Source organism: Pipistrellus kuhlii, unplaced genomic scaffold (assembly GCF_014108245.1).
Source record: "Pipistrellus kuhlii isolate mPipKuh1 unplaced genomic scaffold, mPipKuh1.p scaffold_m20_p_12, whole genome shotgun sequence".
NCBI lineage: Eukaryota > Metazoa > Chordata > Mammalia > Chiroptera > Vespertilionidae > Pipistrellus > Pipistrellus kuhlii.
Window position 1 is genome coordinate 21,611,537 of NW_023425427.1, and position 15,244 is coordinate 21,626,780.

Here is a 15,244-nt window from a genome sequence, read left to right on the forward strand (position 1 = left end):
TGATACACTAGACTCAAAGGAGAAGAAGCAGGAAAGGTTTGCATGAAATCCAACGGTTGCAAATGGCAGAGGCGGAAGGGAGCAAAGCAGAGAAATCTCTAGGATGGATAAAAAGTAAAATGGAGGGATACACACTTCTTTCACATTGGTGGGCGCAGGACAGTTCACCGTTAGCCTACATAATGTGCAGAGGTATGTGGGTAAAGAGAATAATGAGGAATGTTGGACTTTTTCACCCCTCGCCCATGTTTATCTCTGGAGGCCTGGAGAAGAGATCACACTGACACTTTAAGTATGTTATTCTAGGTGCACAAAAACAGTAGATGAAGGTACCACACAGGCCTTGGAAGGTGATCTCCCCCCATAACCCATTCAGTTGGGAATTTCTTTTTTTATTTTATTTTTATTTTATTGATTTTCTACAGAGAGGAAGGGAGAGAGATAGAGAGTCAGAAACATCGATGAGAGTCATTGATCAGCTGCCTCTTGCACACCCCCACTGGGGATATGCCCGCAACCAAGGTAAATGCCCTTGACTGGAATCGAACCTGGGACCCTTGAGTCCACAGGCCGACGCTCTATCCACTGAGCCAAACCGGTTTCGGCCAGTTGGGAATTTCTTATGATCGAACATCTCGTGTGGTTACTTTCAGTTGCTGAGTTGTCATGCTTGCCAAGGAAGCCCCTTTTGGTCCACAATTTCTAAACCCAGCTCCTGATTTCCTGAAAAGCTGGAGGCATTTGCCTGTTTTCTATGCAGTAGCATCAGGCTGGGACTGTGTAGCAGCTGACCCCTTCATGGGGCCAGCGCTCTCCATTCTGCTTCCCTGGCCCCCTTATGCCAGCTCCTTTCACTCCTCATCTGGTTTGCCTGGCTCTGCAGGCATCGGGGAGAGAACACGAAATAGATGACAGCTCTAGTTATGAATTAATTTGCTTTCTGGCCTCATAACAAAGTCATCTTGAGATTGATGACTGTGAGTCTGTGTCCTGGAGACTGGTTTCTGTGCACTGACTGCACAGAAACCATTGCATTTCCTGACGGTTTCACACAGCATGTGGGAAACATGTACCTGTGGTGTCATCCTGTGGGACCTCCTGTCAGGAACCGTGGCTGCTGGCCCCATGGTTTTCCCTGGCCCTTCTCATGTCTTCTTGGAAGAGGGCCAGCCACCCATCTTTGGAAGCTGCCACAGACCCTTGGCTCTTCTCTGGATCCTGAGCCCCCTCCTCCCCCACCCCATTTTCTCCGCTGGCTCTCCAAGGGGTGGGCATGTCTCAGCCACTCCTGATACAGGTGGATAGAACATGAGCAATCACTGACACTTAGGGGGACTCTTTCCTTTGTATTGCAGGTACCTTTTGTACCTGCAGATTAAGAGAGATATTTTCCACGGTCGATTACTCTGCTCCTTCTCAGATGCTGCCTACCTGGGTGCATGTATCATTCAAGGTAAGTTGAACTGGACTGTAGAGATTTGGCTGTTCAGAGGTTCCCCCTCCCTCCTGTGCCTATCCTGCTGGTGTCTATGGTTTGAGGCCAGGCAGGGCTGGGTACTCGGTACCAGAGCCCCTCGTTATCTTTCCTCTCAAGCCAGCAGAGTCTGGTGGAAGGCTGGGCTGTGGTGGTCACAGGGGCCTCTGCAAAAACAAAGGGTCCTCCAGGCCCATGGCAGAGCTCAGAATGTGTGACTTCATGAGAAACTCTGAAGGATTGTGAGTGCGAAGTGCTGACCGCCAGCTGTAGTGCTTAATGGGTACACTGAGGAGAAGCTGTGTCCAGGAGGAGATATAAATTCAAACATTTGAGTGAAAATATATATATATATTTTCATATACTGTATCTAATTCTTCAGCTTCTCCAGCCACCTCACAGGGAAGGAGGAGTACTAGGGTGGTGAGGGGAGGCCAGGCCCACAGTCTCTTGGAGATCTCTGGTGTTCTGTCCCTCTGGGCCAGTCGGGAGGCAGCTGGCCGCAGAGGATGTTCAGAAGGACACAGGTGATCCAGCCCTTTGTAGCATGAATGCTAATGACATGATTGTCAGAGAAGGGGAGGGAGGGAGGGGGAGAGAGACAGGGACCAAGTGAGCATGTCACCCTTCTAAAGGGACTGGAACAAGATGTGGACCATGACAGTCATCTGCTGACCACAATTCCAAGCTTCATTCATAGTTGGAGAGAGACCCATCCTTCTTGTGGGGTTGTGATAGGCAGACCTGTCCCTGGGGGATGCTCTGCGCTGGGCTATGGTTTTGGGAGGTGGGTGCCCTCTGAGAATTCTAAAGGTTGTGTCTGTGCTGATGCTCCCCCTCCCCGGGGAGCAAGCTAGTGCTGCACAGCAGATTTTGGCAGAGGCATGGACACCCTGGGGGATAGTCACATTGAAAGTCAGAACGACAGTGATACCGTGATGGGAAAGGTCCTTCTGCCTGCCCAGAGGTGGGTCACGTGCTTCTGAAAGCCACCTCTCTTACATCAGCGCTAAGGAGGCGGAAACCCATAGTTCTCCCCATTCCCTGTGAGGAAGGCAAGTTACCAGCCAGGGAGCACTGTGTTCTCTAAAGGAGACATGGATCAATACTAATCCGAGCAGCAAAGCCACACGTGAGGATTTCAGAACTCGGCCAGGCATTTGTGAATAATGGTCAGCTCTCCAAGGGCAAGTTCAATCCGGGTCTGTAACGGGAGACTCTCCTTTCTGTTTATGTTTGAGATAAAGTCACAAAGGCTTCGTCCAGATGATGGTGGGGGGGGCCTTTTAGTTGTCTTGTGTTCTCACTGACCACATACAGATGCCGTGGAGAGAGTAGAGTTGCAAATGGACTGCTGACCTCCAAAGGATTTTTCAGCTAGAAAAATGCAGTGGTGTCCATGGGCCATTTATAGCGAGCCCAGCAAAAGCAGATCCATAAAGTTCTGAGGTGCTGGGGCCATTCTTCAGCAGCTCTAGAGATCGATCGTTACAAATGCAGATAAAAATCTGCTTTGTAGGAACTGCTTATGCTTATGGAGAGTGATGGGGAAAGTAGAGTAAAGGATTAGAAGGCGGAGGCCATGTGACTTTTCATTGGCTTCTCATTTGCCCATGCTCTTTTTTTTTATTACTAATTTAAATTTTTTATTGTTGACACTATTGCAGATGTCCCCATTTCGTGCCCCACCTACTTTCTCATCTTCCCCAGTCCCTCCCCACACTATTGTCTGTACCTATGGGCCCTGCATATAGTTCGTTATCTAACCCCTTCACTTTCTTTAACAGTCAACCCCCCAGCCCCTCCCCTTGGACATTTGTCAGTCTGTTCCATGTATCCATGCCTCTGGTTCTATATTGTCCTTCCATTTATTAGACTCCACATATTAGTAAGATCACATGGTATTTGTTTTTCTCTGATTGGTTTATTTTACTTGCCAACACTCTTTGGAGGAACATGCTCTTAGCTTCTGTATATTCTGAGTGTATTAAAACCAGGCAGCCACCCCGAGTTTTGCCACTTGTATGAACTGAACACAATGGGCATATTCAGTACATGCCACACATTTTCTTTCATATGAAAGACAAATTACAAAACAAAACACACAGGACCCTTGGGACCTATTTCTATTCTTCCTCAGTAAAAAATACCTTTCCTGTTCCTTCTACAGCATAGCAACAGGGCAGGATTCTTGTTCTTATCTCCTCTGCCTGGTGTGTTCAAACCTGTGGGTCTGTGGCTCCTACTAGAAATTCAGACCTCAGTTCAGATGTCGCTTCCTCTGGGAAGTTTCCCTGGACTACTGAAGTAGCCTCCCTCCTCCCCATCATTACATCATCCTTTCTCATACCCATTTTGCTGTCTTTTAAATACTTAGATCTGAAATGACCCCGTTAAATTGTTTTGGGGTTTATTATGCATCCCCTTTACCCTCATGTAGAACCTAAATCCCATGGAAGCGGGTCTCTGGGTGGATTTTTCACTGCAGAACCCACCTGTATTGGGCACACAGTAAGTCCTCCACTCAATATGTGACGTGAACCAGGGCACTTGTCTAACTGTACCAATATAAGCTTTCTTCTTCTTTTCTGGAAAGAGTGGTTGGTTCCCTATCTCATTCACTTATTTGTTCTTGTGTTCTCTGAGCATTTACTGAACAGCTGCTAGGTGGCAGGCAGTGTAACACAGAGTCCCCAGGGGTGAGGTGGGAGGAGACAGACAGGTAAACAGACAGTTGTGATATGTGTTAATGGCTAAATAGAAAGATACACATCTCCCTGCTAGGACCTCAGCAGCGCCCCAGTCCAGCAAGGGCAGACAGGGAAGGCTCCTGAAGAAGCTGGCCCTGACCCTGTAACATCCTGCATCTCAAGTTCTTTTGCGATTAGTCCTCTCCACACCAGGGAAAAACCATTGTCGGGCTTGCTCTGTCTATTTGCCATCACCCGATCACACTCATCTGTTTGCTCCAACTCTGGTTTGTTCAGACCAGGAATTCTCTTCAAATATGAGGTGGGACCTGTTTCAGCCATCTGATGTGTTGCATGCCATTTGTCAGAGAGTGACCCTCAATGTCTGTGTAGAAGAGAGAACCATAGGCTGCTTACCCAACTCCTCTTGATATGGAAAGCAAAAATTGAATAGTTAGAAATCCTTAATCGCGTATAAACTGCCCTTTGCTTCAGGTGAAGTCAGAGTTAAAGACAGGCAGGCAGTGACAGGAAAGCAGGGGCTGTGGCGAGGAAGGTATTGGAGTTTACCTGGTCAGCAACCTTGTGCAGGTTCCATGGCATTTCTTCTTAGTCTTCACACATTTTCCAGGCTACTTGTTTGCAGTGTTGAGTCCATTGTTCCTCACAAGTTTTCCTGGAGAGAGAAGCCCCCCCCCCCCCCCAAACCAACTAACCAACCAACCAACCAATGCACCCTCTAAACAACCACTATGCAAGCTGGCATTTGTATTGAAGACCCAGTTTCCTGTCAGTGGTCCATTCCCTATGGGAAATGGCTACATTAGGTTATATACCAGTTCCTAAATTTTAGGTCCATTGCCAGCTCACAGTTTGTATGTGTGGTTGTGTTTCTTTTGAAACTTTGTTGAGCTAATTATTAGTTTAATGACCCATTCTGATCATTGATCCCTTTAGGCCTCTTATGTTTGATTGATTGATTAACCTTTTTCATTATTTTCCATTTCCATTCTTATTGACAACAACGAGGTTCATACATATCTTTGACTTTGCATATAGTACAACCTTATAAAAATGATTAGTATTATTTAGTAAATATGTACTTTAAAGTTTTATAAATTAAACGAGACTATAGAACTCATTTTATTCCTTTTTATGCTCAACACATTGTTTTGGAAGTCTGTGTTGCTGGGTATACATCTGTTTTGTTGCTTTTAAATGCTACAGGTATCCGGAAAGATATATCACCCTTATTTTATTTATTGCTCCCACTGACAGTGAACACTCAAGTTGCCAACATATTTATTTATTTATTTATTTATTTATTTATTTATTTTTGCAACCAGAGTTTTTCTAGAATATATGCCCAGAAGTGGGATTGCTGGGTAATAAATTTGACTAAATACTCCCAGCTGTTCTCTAAAAGAGCAACATGTATCAAGAATCTTTCAAATGTGTACAAGAATTTGCATTTTCTCATATCTCTGCCTGACTTCCTAAAATTGTTGTGAGTCTTACAGGTATAAAATGAATCCTAGTTGTTCTGGTTTGTGTGGCTCTGAGTATGGATGGGTTTGGGCATCTCTCCATACACTCACCCTTTGGGTTTCCCCTATTGTGAACTGGCTGTTTATATCCTTTAACCGATTTCCTGTTGGTCTTCCTGCCTATTTTCTCATTGATTTGTAAGGATTTCTTTTTTATTCTATTTTGCAAATATACTCTTTAAACTTGCCATCTATTATTTTGACTATGATACCTTTAATGAATAGAAATATTTAAAATGTTGATACAATCAAATCAATTTCCCACCAATGGTTGATGGTATGTTAAGTCTTATTTTAAAAGTTCCTACTCATGTGATAGACATTTTAGGTTGTTTTAAGAGCTCTGTAATTTGAATTCTATTAAGAAGCTCTAAAGAGCTTAGCTTTCCTCCCAGTTTTGTCCTACAGTCATTAGATGATTCAACAAGGAAGGGACAGTAGATAGAAATTACAGAGTTGTATGTGATTTTGCAGACGGCTCAAGGCATCTTGATTTTAAAATCTATTTCGAAGTCGTGGTGTTGCTCAAGTTTTCTAATACAATTTCCCCACCATCTTTGATCTACTTCCTGGGCCATTTTTGCCTGAGACACTTGCCTCTTCCTTGTTCATTTTCCTTATCAAACTCATGGAATCAGTAGAATATATTCCCAGCCAGAGCATCACCTTTGCTGCTGCCGGCTGCGGTCCATGCACATTAGGTCCATCCTCTTCAGGGTGCTCAGTGAGGTGCAGGCATTTCTGAGGTGCCCTCCTTTAGAATCCAGCAACAGCCTTAATCTGGTTTGCTCCTCCATACTTTGAGACACACTCTTTAATTTAAGAGCAGTCCGTTTATTTTTACATGCAATCCTCTTGGGTGCCTTTATGTTGTGACTTTTCATCGAACGAGCCATACCTACACACATGTCAGAGCAGGCAGCTCCAGCCAGGGGACTCCTAGACTCAGAGGAAGTTAGCTCTGAGAGGAACCACAAGGGACGGTTCAGTGTTTCTCAGTGAGAGGTGGCATACCACCTCTTATCCCAGAGCATTTAGAAATATTGGGGGAAGCATTTTTGGCCATCACAATGCCTGCCTGTGCCACTAGCACGTAGTCCCTAAGGGTAGGGATGCTAAATGTCCTCCTATGCCCTGGGAGGTCTAATAAATAATTGTTTAACCCCCATGTGCCCCATTGAGAAATAATGACTCAAATCCATTTATTGTGTAGATAAAGAAATGAGGCTCAGAGAGGCTGGCGAGTGTCCAGGCTCACACAGCTAGATCTGAACTAGGATATACGCTTCCAGACACTCAGGCTGTGGTCTGTGGATACAAGTACATTTCATTGGATGAGCTTATTCCAAGCTCTTCTTTTGGGTGCTGGAGATATCCCATGAGCACCCTGTGGTTGTTTTTAATCTTTTTCTCTGTCTACTTTTTACTGCTTACAGCTGAGCTCGGTGATTATGATCCTGATGAGCATCCTGAGAATTACATCAGTGAGTTTGAGATTTTCCCTAAGCAATCACAGAAGCTGGAAAGAAAAATGGCAGAAATCCATAAAAGCGAGCTCAGGTAATTGGGGTAGACGTTTGTAAACATGCAAAAGCATTCTCACCGTGGGGAATGTGGAAGCCATGTTGTGAAGTAAGAATGTCTATAAGGTATGGGCAGACTGTTCCAGGTGTCAGAGCAATATTCCTGGCACTGTCAAGTTCTTATTAATAATGATCGCAACAGTGTGGGGCCCCCTGGGTGGCTGTTTATGAAGCATCAGCAGTTATTAGAGCCATATATTTTCTTATGGGTTTTTGCCACCCTGAGTTTCTGAAAATGAAATGTAGGGTAAATCGGTAACCTGTTTTGCAGTTTTGCACTCTCTCTTTTCTTCCTGTGGCCATTGCTGGAAGCATTGACTCCATGTAGAGGAGAATCCCTTGAGAGGGTTTCCTTTGCTGAGCTGTTCTCAGGGTGACAGATTCGGTGCCCTCTCCTCTTTTTCTTGTCTGCAATGCTCCAGGACAAGTGCTCAGCAGGGCAGAAATGGCAGGAGTAGAAAACCACATGCAGTATCCACTGTGTCCAACACTCTTCTAAATAGTTGCACATATCAACTCATTTAATTTTCACAACAACCTAGGAGATAGGCGCCATGGTTATTCCCATTTTATAGATGAGGGAGCTGAGGCACAGAGAGATTAGGTATCTGACTCAGGGTCACACAGCTAGCAAGTGGCAGAGGCTGGATTTGAACCCAGGCCACCTAGCTCCAGAGTCTGTGCTCTTAAGCTTTGTGTGATGCTTGCACTTAGCATAGGCTACCAGGGATGAAATGTAGCACTGGTAGGAATCATTGGCAATTTTGAATTCAGGCAACTCAATTTTTCTAGCCTGTAACTAGAATTTAGATCTGTGCAAGTTTCACAAAAATTCATTATGATAATCATAGCAAGCTTGGATCTCTGGTAAATATTAAAAAAAAAAAACAATCTTAGTGTCACTGGTTTATGAATTCTGGAACAAACTGTCCCCTGTGAAAGAGTGCTGGAGCTCCCTACTTTATGCTGGCACTCCCCCTTCTGGTGAGTCTGAGAAGGGCATATATGCAGGCATTAAGGTGGCAGCATATTTCCCCTCAGATGATTAGATATAAAAAAATCGTGCCAATTGCAGAAAGCAATATATATTCTCTCTAGGTAATTTAGAGTATTGTTTCCTAATGCAAAACTTTGCTGAAAACATATGACAATCTGACTACTCTTACATTTTGGGGACAAGGGTGCTCAAGGTAAAAATAAAGTTCCAATATCCAGTTGACGGGTGTGTGGGAAGCAGTGTCTGGTGAGCACAGGGTGAGACCCTTTGGATAAAGGACTCACATCCAGTGTGTGGATTGGTAGGAGATGGGATTGAAAGGTCTGTTGTAATCAGAATTTGCAAGGTCATCAGTGCTTGGAACATATACCTATAAAGATTTACTGAGCACTTACTGGATGCCAAAACACTGTGCTAAGAGTCTTATTATTACCCACTCAGACTCTGTGAGGTAGGTGCTCTTGTTGTTCCCAGTCCAAGGTGAAGAGAGCATACTTGGAGTGTCTAAAGGATTTGCCTCGTGAGCAGCAGTCAGGACTTGAGCCTTGCTGTTATCTGAAACTAACACACAAGTGCTGAACAGGCAAAAAGCAACCAGGTGGTTTAACTAGTGGTTTGGCAGCTGTGGTGGTTTTCCACAGCGATCACCCTGGCACTGGCATCGGAGGGTGAAACTGTGGGCAGGAGTACCACTTAGTCATTTCTGCTGTCCAGGCAAGAGATGGCATGGATCTGAAAAAGAACAGGAGTAGAGAACATTGAAGGACGTCTCAAGAGTCATTGTAGAAAGACTTATTGACCCACTGGATTTCATGAGTGAAGGACTGAATCAAGATGCCAGATTGTTTTTTATAATCAGAAAGCTGCAGATTGGCCCTTGTGCCAGCATCCAAATTTGTTGATAACCCTGAAAGTGGTCATCGTGCACCTAGGGAACAGAGAGGGTCGCCAAATAACCATGGTTTACTACATCTCGGAAGTAAATGCCACAGTTTGATCAAAGGTGCCATTTGGTGCCACTACACATTTGTAACATCCAAATGTGAACTTTGTAAAGAAGTTAAAGTTGCGTGTCCGAGAGATGAAATAACTAGAAACCACATGGCATTGCAAGGAGAACTGCAGAGGGTGTTTTCCTATGCATTTTGCTAATAATCAAGTAGCCCTGCATTTCCTGCAGCAGAGTGATTTTTAGGTTTGGATAGGGAGATAAGACTAGAATAAGCTGATGGTGCAGGGGAAGGGGGTGTGTGCTTTCTAGAATCTGTTGGAACCCCGCTGCAGAGACTCAGGTCACTCTGGGGGTTCAGCAAGTCCTTTGCAGGTTGTAAAAATGTTGATCTTCCCTAGGAATTGGATTGCTCTGCCAACCTGACAGTGTCAGGAAGGAGCTGTGAATGGAAGAGAGCATTGTGAGCCTGCATTGAGGTGTCACTCACTATCTTATTCTTCAAGGCTGTCACAGCACCCATGACTCTCCCACACAGCAAATGGGTGATGTGTGATCATTGATCTGTTGTTAAGGAAACTTCCTAAGAGATCCAGTTGGCCTTTGTTGGGGGTTGAGTGCTCCCCCAAAATAACTTCTTGTCTTCTACCTGGTTTCTGAACCAGTTGAGCAAAAGAGATGGTAATAGAGACAACTCAGACATGAGCAGAAATGATGATGTGTAGTGAAATATTTTTTTTTACCTGTGGGGTTTCACCTCCTCCTGCAGCCTTCTTTATTTGTTTAGACTCGGTCTCCTTCTGTGTTCTCCAAGGAAGGGGTAAGAGCTGTGAATCTTGGGAGAAAATAAATCAGGGAGGAAGGAGAACCCTCCCCGCTCTCCAGGAGGCTACTCACTGCTTGAAGGTAGAACAAAGATGGCTTGAGAGGCATGAATAAGAGACTCCTTTAGGGGAAGAGAGTGTGAAAGAGGGGCTCAGTGAAATTTTGAGGTGCTTGAAAATAGAAGATCAACATTTCAGTAAGAGTTTCCATGCACTAAGTGCTCAGACTCCTTTTATTTTTTAGCGAAAAGCGAAATTCATGGCCCGGTCAACTTTGCTTCATTAAATGTGTCGTATCCTTGACTGAACAGGAGGGTCGGAATGAGAAGTCACAATTTTGTAAATATAATAACAATTTATTGGTCTTCTCTGTGACAGTCAAGAAAAGCTAGATATTGCTGGGGAAACAACCACTAAAGCTCAAAAGGTTTAGAACAAATAAGACATTTCTTTTGTGTGTTCACCAGATGTTAGCAGGAGTGCAAGGGGGAGACCCAAGCTTGAATTTGCCAGTTGTTGAGCCAAAGGAAAGAGGGATCTGGAGATGTTGCTTCAGCTTAGAAGTGATACATGTCCCTTCCACTTAACTACTATAGTCAAATGTCCTACCCAAGAGCAGGGAACTGCAATTCTATGAGGTGTCCAGGAGGTGCAAACTGGAAACAGCTGGCAAATAGCTCTTAGTGGCCTTCACAATATCATTAATTAGTAGTTTTTGTTGTTGTTGTTGTTTTTTTAAATAGACTTTATTGCCTGACTGGTTTGGCTCAGTGGATAGAGTGTCAGTCTGCAGACTCAAGGGTCCCAGGTTCGATTCCAGTCAAGGGCATGTACCTTGGTTGCAGGCACTTTCCCAATGGGGGGTGTGCAGGAGGCAGCTGGTTGATGTTTCTAACTCTCTATCCCTCTCCCTTCCTCTCTGTGAAAAATCAATAAAATATATTTAAAAAAAATAAAATAGACCTTATTTTTTAAGAGCAGTTTTAGATTCATAGCAAAATTCACTGGAAGGCCCAGAGATTTCCCCTGTACTTGCTGTGTCGCCTCCCCCAATATCAATGTTCTCCCATCATAATGATACATTTATTACAACTGATGAACCTACAGGAACACATCATTATCACCCAGAGTCCATAGTTTACCTTAGGGTTCAGTCTTGATGTTGGTATTCTATGGGTTTGGATAAATGTATAATTGCATACATCTAACAATATCATATCATATAGAATACGTTCACTGCCCTAAAAATCCTCTGTGTTCTGCTTATTCATCATTCTCCACCCTCACCAAGCCCTGACAACCACTGACATTTTTACTGTCTCCATAGTTTTGCCTTTTTCAAAATGTTTGTACAGTTGGGTCCATACAGGTTGACTTTTTTTACATAGGTAATATGCATTTAGATTCCTACATGGCTTTTCATTGATAGCTCATTTTATTGCTGCATAATATGCAATTGTTTAGATGTAGTACATTTTTTTGTCCATTCACCATACTGAAGGACATGTTTGCTTCCAAGTTTTTGGATTAGCTTCAGACATAGGCCATTGGCAATTATAGACATCTATGTGCAGGCTTTTTTATGGGCATATATATCCATCTCCTTTTGGCAAATACCATACCAACGAGAGCAATTTCTGGCTTATATAGTTAAAATATATATTTTATTGATTTTTACACAGAGAGGAATTGAGAGGGAGAGAGTTAGAAACGTCGATGAGAGAGAAACATTGACCAGCTGCCTCTTGCACCCCCCAATGGGGATGTGCCTGTAACCAAGGCACGTGCCCTTGACCGGAATCGAACCCGGGACCTTTCAATCCGCAGGCCGACACTCTATCCACTGAGCCAAACCGGTTTTGGCAATTTCTGGGTTATATAGTTAGAGCATATTTTGTTTTCTAAGAAACTACCAAACTGTCTTCTAAAGTGGCTATACCATTTTGCATTCTTACCCGCAATGAATGAGAATTTCTATTGCTCCACATCTATCTTTGTCAGCATTTGGTGTTTTCAGTGTTCTGAATTTGGGCCATTCTAACAGACAAAGTTTTATGTAGAAAAATTTTATAGAGGCAGCTTTGGGCCTCTTAATATACTATCCTGTGAGCTAGACAATGAGGAGATGTGTGATTCACATTATTGAAGAGATGCTAGTAAAATCCACTGAGGCTGAACAATTTTTCTAGATCAGGAGTGGTTAATAAGGTTTTTTTGGGGGGGCTAGATGGCCTTTATTGCAGCTACTCAGGTCTGCTTTGGTAGAGGGGGAAAAAAAAAGACACAGACAGTACATAAATAAGTGGGCTATCATTCAGTAAAACTTTACTGATGAAACAGATGGTGGGCCAGATTTGACCCATGGGTTCTAGTTTGCTAACTTCTGTTCCAAACACATGGCAGAGCAGGTCTAGTATTCAAAAAGTTCAATCGTTGGTAAAGTGGTTTTGAGGAAGTATAAGAGTCCCTATTTATCTGTGGTTTCACTTTTCATAGTTTCAGTTTCCCATGGCCAATCAAGGTCCAATAATATTAAATGGAAAATTTCAGAAATAAACAGTTCATAAGTTTTAAATTACATGTTATTCTGAACAGTGCGAGGAAATTCCATGCCGTACTGCTCTGTCCACAGGGATGTGAATCATTCCTTTATCTAGGGTAGGGGTGTCGAACTCAATCAGAGAAGGGGCCAAAATCTAAAATCCAGCCTAAATCGCGGGCCGAATGGTTTACTGAACAGTCATAAACTGTCATTGTGATGGAAACGCAGCGGAGTGCAGTGATGACAACACGGTGCGGGCCACATTGCAAGGCCTGGCGGGACGGATTTGGCCTGCGGGCCTTGTGTTTGACACATGTGATCTAGGGTATCACCTAAAATCATCACAAGATGGGTGAGTGGAGTACAATAAGCTATCGTGTGTGTGTGTATGTGTGTGTGTGTGTGTGTGTGTGTGTGTGTGTGTGAGAGAGAGAGAGAGAGAGGGAGAGAGAGGGAGAGAGAGGGAGAGAGAGGGAGAGAGAGGGAGAGAGAGGGAGAGAGGGGGAGAGAGGGGGAGAGAGGGGGAGAGAGGGGGAGAGGGAGTGGGAGCCCTAGCTAGTTTGGCTCAGTGGCTAGAGTGTAGGCCTGTGGACTGAAAGGTCCTGGGTTTAATTTCAGTCAAGGGCACATCTTGCAGGAGGCAGCCGATCATTATTGGTATTTCTATCTTTCTCTCCTTCTCCCTTCCTCTCTGATATCAATATATATATCAATATATAAAAGAGGGAGAGGGAAAGGGAGGAGATCAGATTCACATAAGTTTCATTACAGTATATTGTTAAATTATTCTTTTTAATTATATTATATGAATCTCTTACTGTGCCTAATTTATAAATTAAACTTTATTATAGGTATGTATAAGAAAAACCGTACTATGTAAAGGTTTGGTATGTCCATGGTTTCAAACATCTACTGGGGTTTTTAGACAAATACACCATAGATAAAGGGGGTTTCTCTATATTCCTTAACCTTAAAGAGCAGAAAAATTATCCAATTACCCACCACCACAGTGATCTAATGCTTTAAGGTTTGTGCTGAAAGGAATAATGACACTGAGTGTGTTTTACACAGTCATTACTTCTTTTTATTTCACAAAACTCACATTTTCTGTAAATCATATGCTGTGGCTTCCTATCAAGGATTTATAGTTTTTAGAAATAAGTGCCCTGCTATGATAAATTTTTTCCACCTATGCTTCTAATGAATGGATCACAAGGGCCTCCTTAGGAAATGTTTTTGTGCAGTTTTGAGAAGAGTGTTTATTGTATAAAAGGAAGAGGGGAAATGTCAGGTTATTTTATAGCTCTAATCTTTCTTAACATGTGCTTTACTCTATCATCTCTCTACCACCTCTCTCCCCCTCCCCTTGTCCTTTTCCTTCTTAAATCTCTCATTCCAAAACCTCAGAATCTCTCTCCCTGGTAGGTTATCAAATCCATTTCCATTCTCTGTTGTTACTTGGTATAACACCCTTATTAGGAACGTGAAGACAGCGATTTGGCATCGAATACTCCTCCTGTAAAAACTAAATCCCTGCCAAAACTGGTTTGGCTCAGTGGATAGAGCATCGGCCCGAGGACTGAAAGGTCCCAGGTTCCATTCCAGTCAAGGGCATGTACCTTGGTTGCGGACACATCCCCAGTAGGGGGTGTGCAAGAGGCAGCTGATCGATGATTCTCATCGATGTTTCTAACTCTATTCCTCTCTTTCTTTCTGTAAAAAATCAGTAAAATATATTAAAAAAACACAAAAAACCCAAACACACACACACACACAAAAAAAAACCAACAACAAAACCTCTGCATTATGTGGACTATACCCTGACCAGATCCATGCTTTTTGGGCCAAATAATAGCTTTTAAAAATGGAATCATTTTATTTAAGTTCTAGCTTCCTTGCACCTGGTTGATTTGGTAACTCTAGGGCCTGACCTTTGCATGGCACACTCAGGGCCCTTTAAAGGAACAATTTACTCTTTGAATCACCATCATCCATATTTAGCCAATTCACTTTCTGCCTCCATTGGCATTGAGTTTGAAACCACCTTCTTTTACCAATAAGGAAAGAGAGGTCTCAGGGATTAACTTATCCAAGGCTGCACAATTATGAAGCAGCAGACCTGGACCTAAACTGGAGTTTTCCTGTTGAGTGCTCTGATATCTAAGTTGCTGCTCTCCAGCTAGTCTTGTCCTTGCCAAGTTTCAATGCATTATCACTGTCTTCCCCATCACATGGCATTTGCCCCAATTTGCAGTGTTTTATCTAATTCTCTGCATAGAAATGGTCCCTGATGGTCCTCAAGGAGTTTGTAAGAGATAATGTTCCTCTTAGAAAAAATCAGAGATGGGAGACTGGGGGCTCTCACTTCTAGTAAGGAGGTAGAAAAGCATGAGACATTGATCTCCTCCCCATCACCAAGATAACATCAACAAACTATATAAACTACAAAAAAAAAGGTATTTGTAAAACCTATCTGATTGCTGAGGATACAAAGAAATCCAAATGCACTAAAATCCAGACCATCCTTCTGAGGAGAGTGGAGATCTGCAGTTGCTTTCACTTTTGGAGGCATGGCGGGAGGAAGAGGAATTGGCCAGGAGTGGGCTGACTTGACTGATTTGGATCCTGAAGAAGCCAG

At 43.3% G+C, this 15,244-nt stretch overlaps 1 protein-coding gene across 2 annotated transcripts in view; it reads left to right on the plus strand.

Moving 5' to 3' along the window:
* Nucleotides 1-15,244, plus strand: part of FRMD3 (FERM domain containing 3) — a 212,853-nt gene that overhangs the window by 139,634 nt on the left and 57,975 nt on the right. For both annotated transcript variants that reach the window (XM_036433683.2, XM_036433684.2), the window contains exons 5-6: nt 1,356-1,453; nt 7,148-7,271. In XM_036433683.2, coding sequence (XP_036289576.1) covers nt 1,356-1,453; nt 7,148-7,271 — 222 coding nt within the window. The remainder of the gene's footprint in view (nt 1-1,355; nt 1,454-7,147; nt 7,272-15,244) is intronic.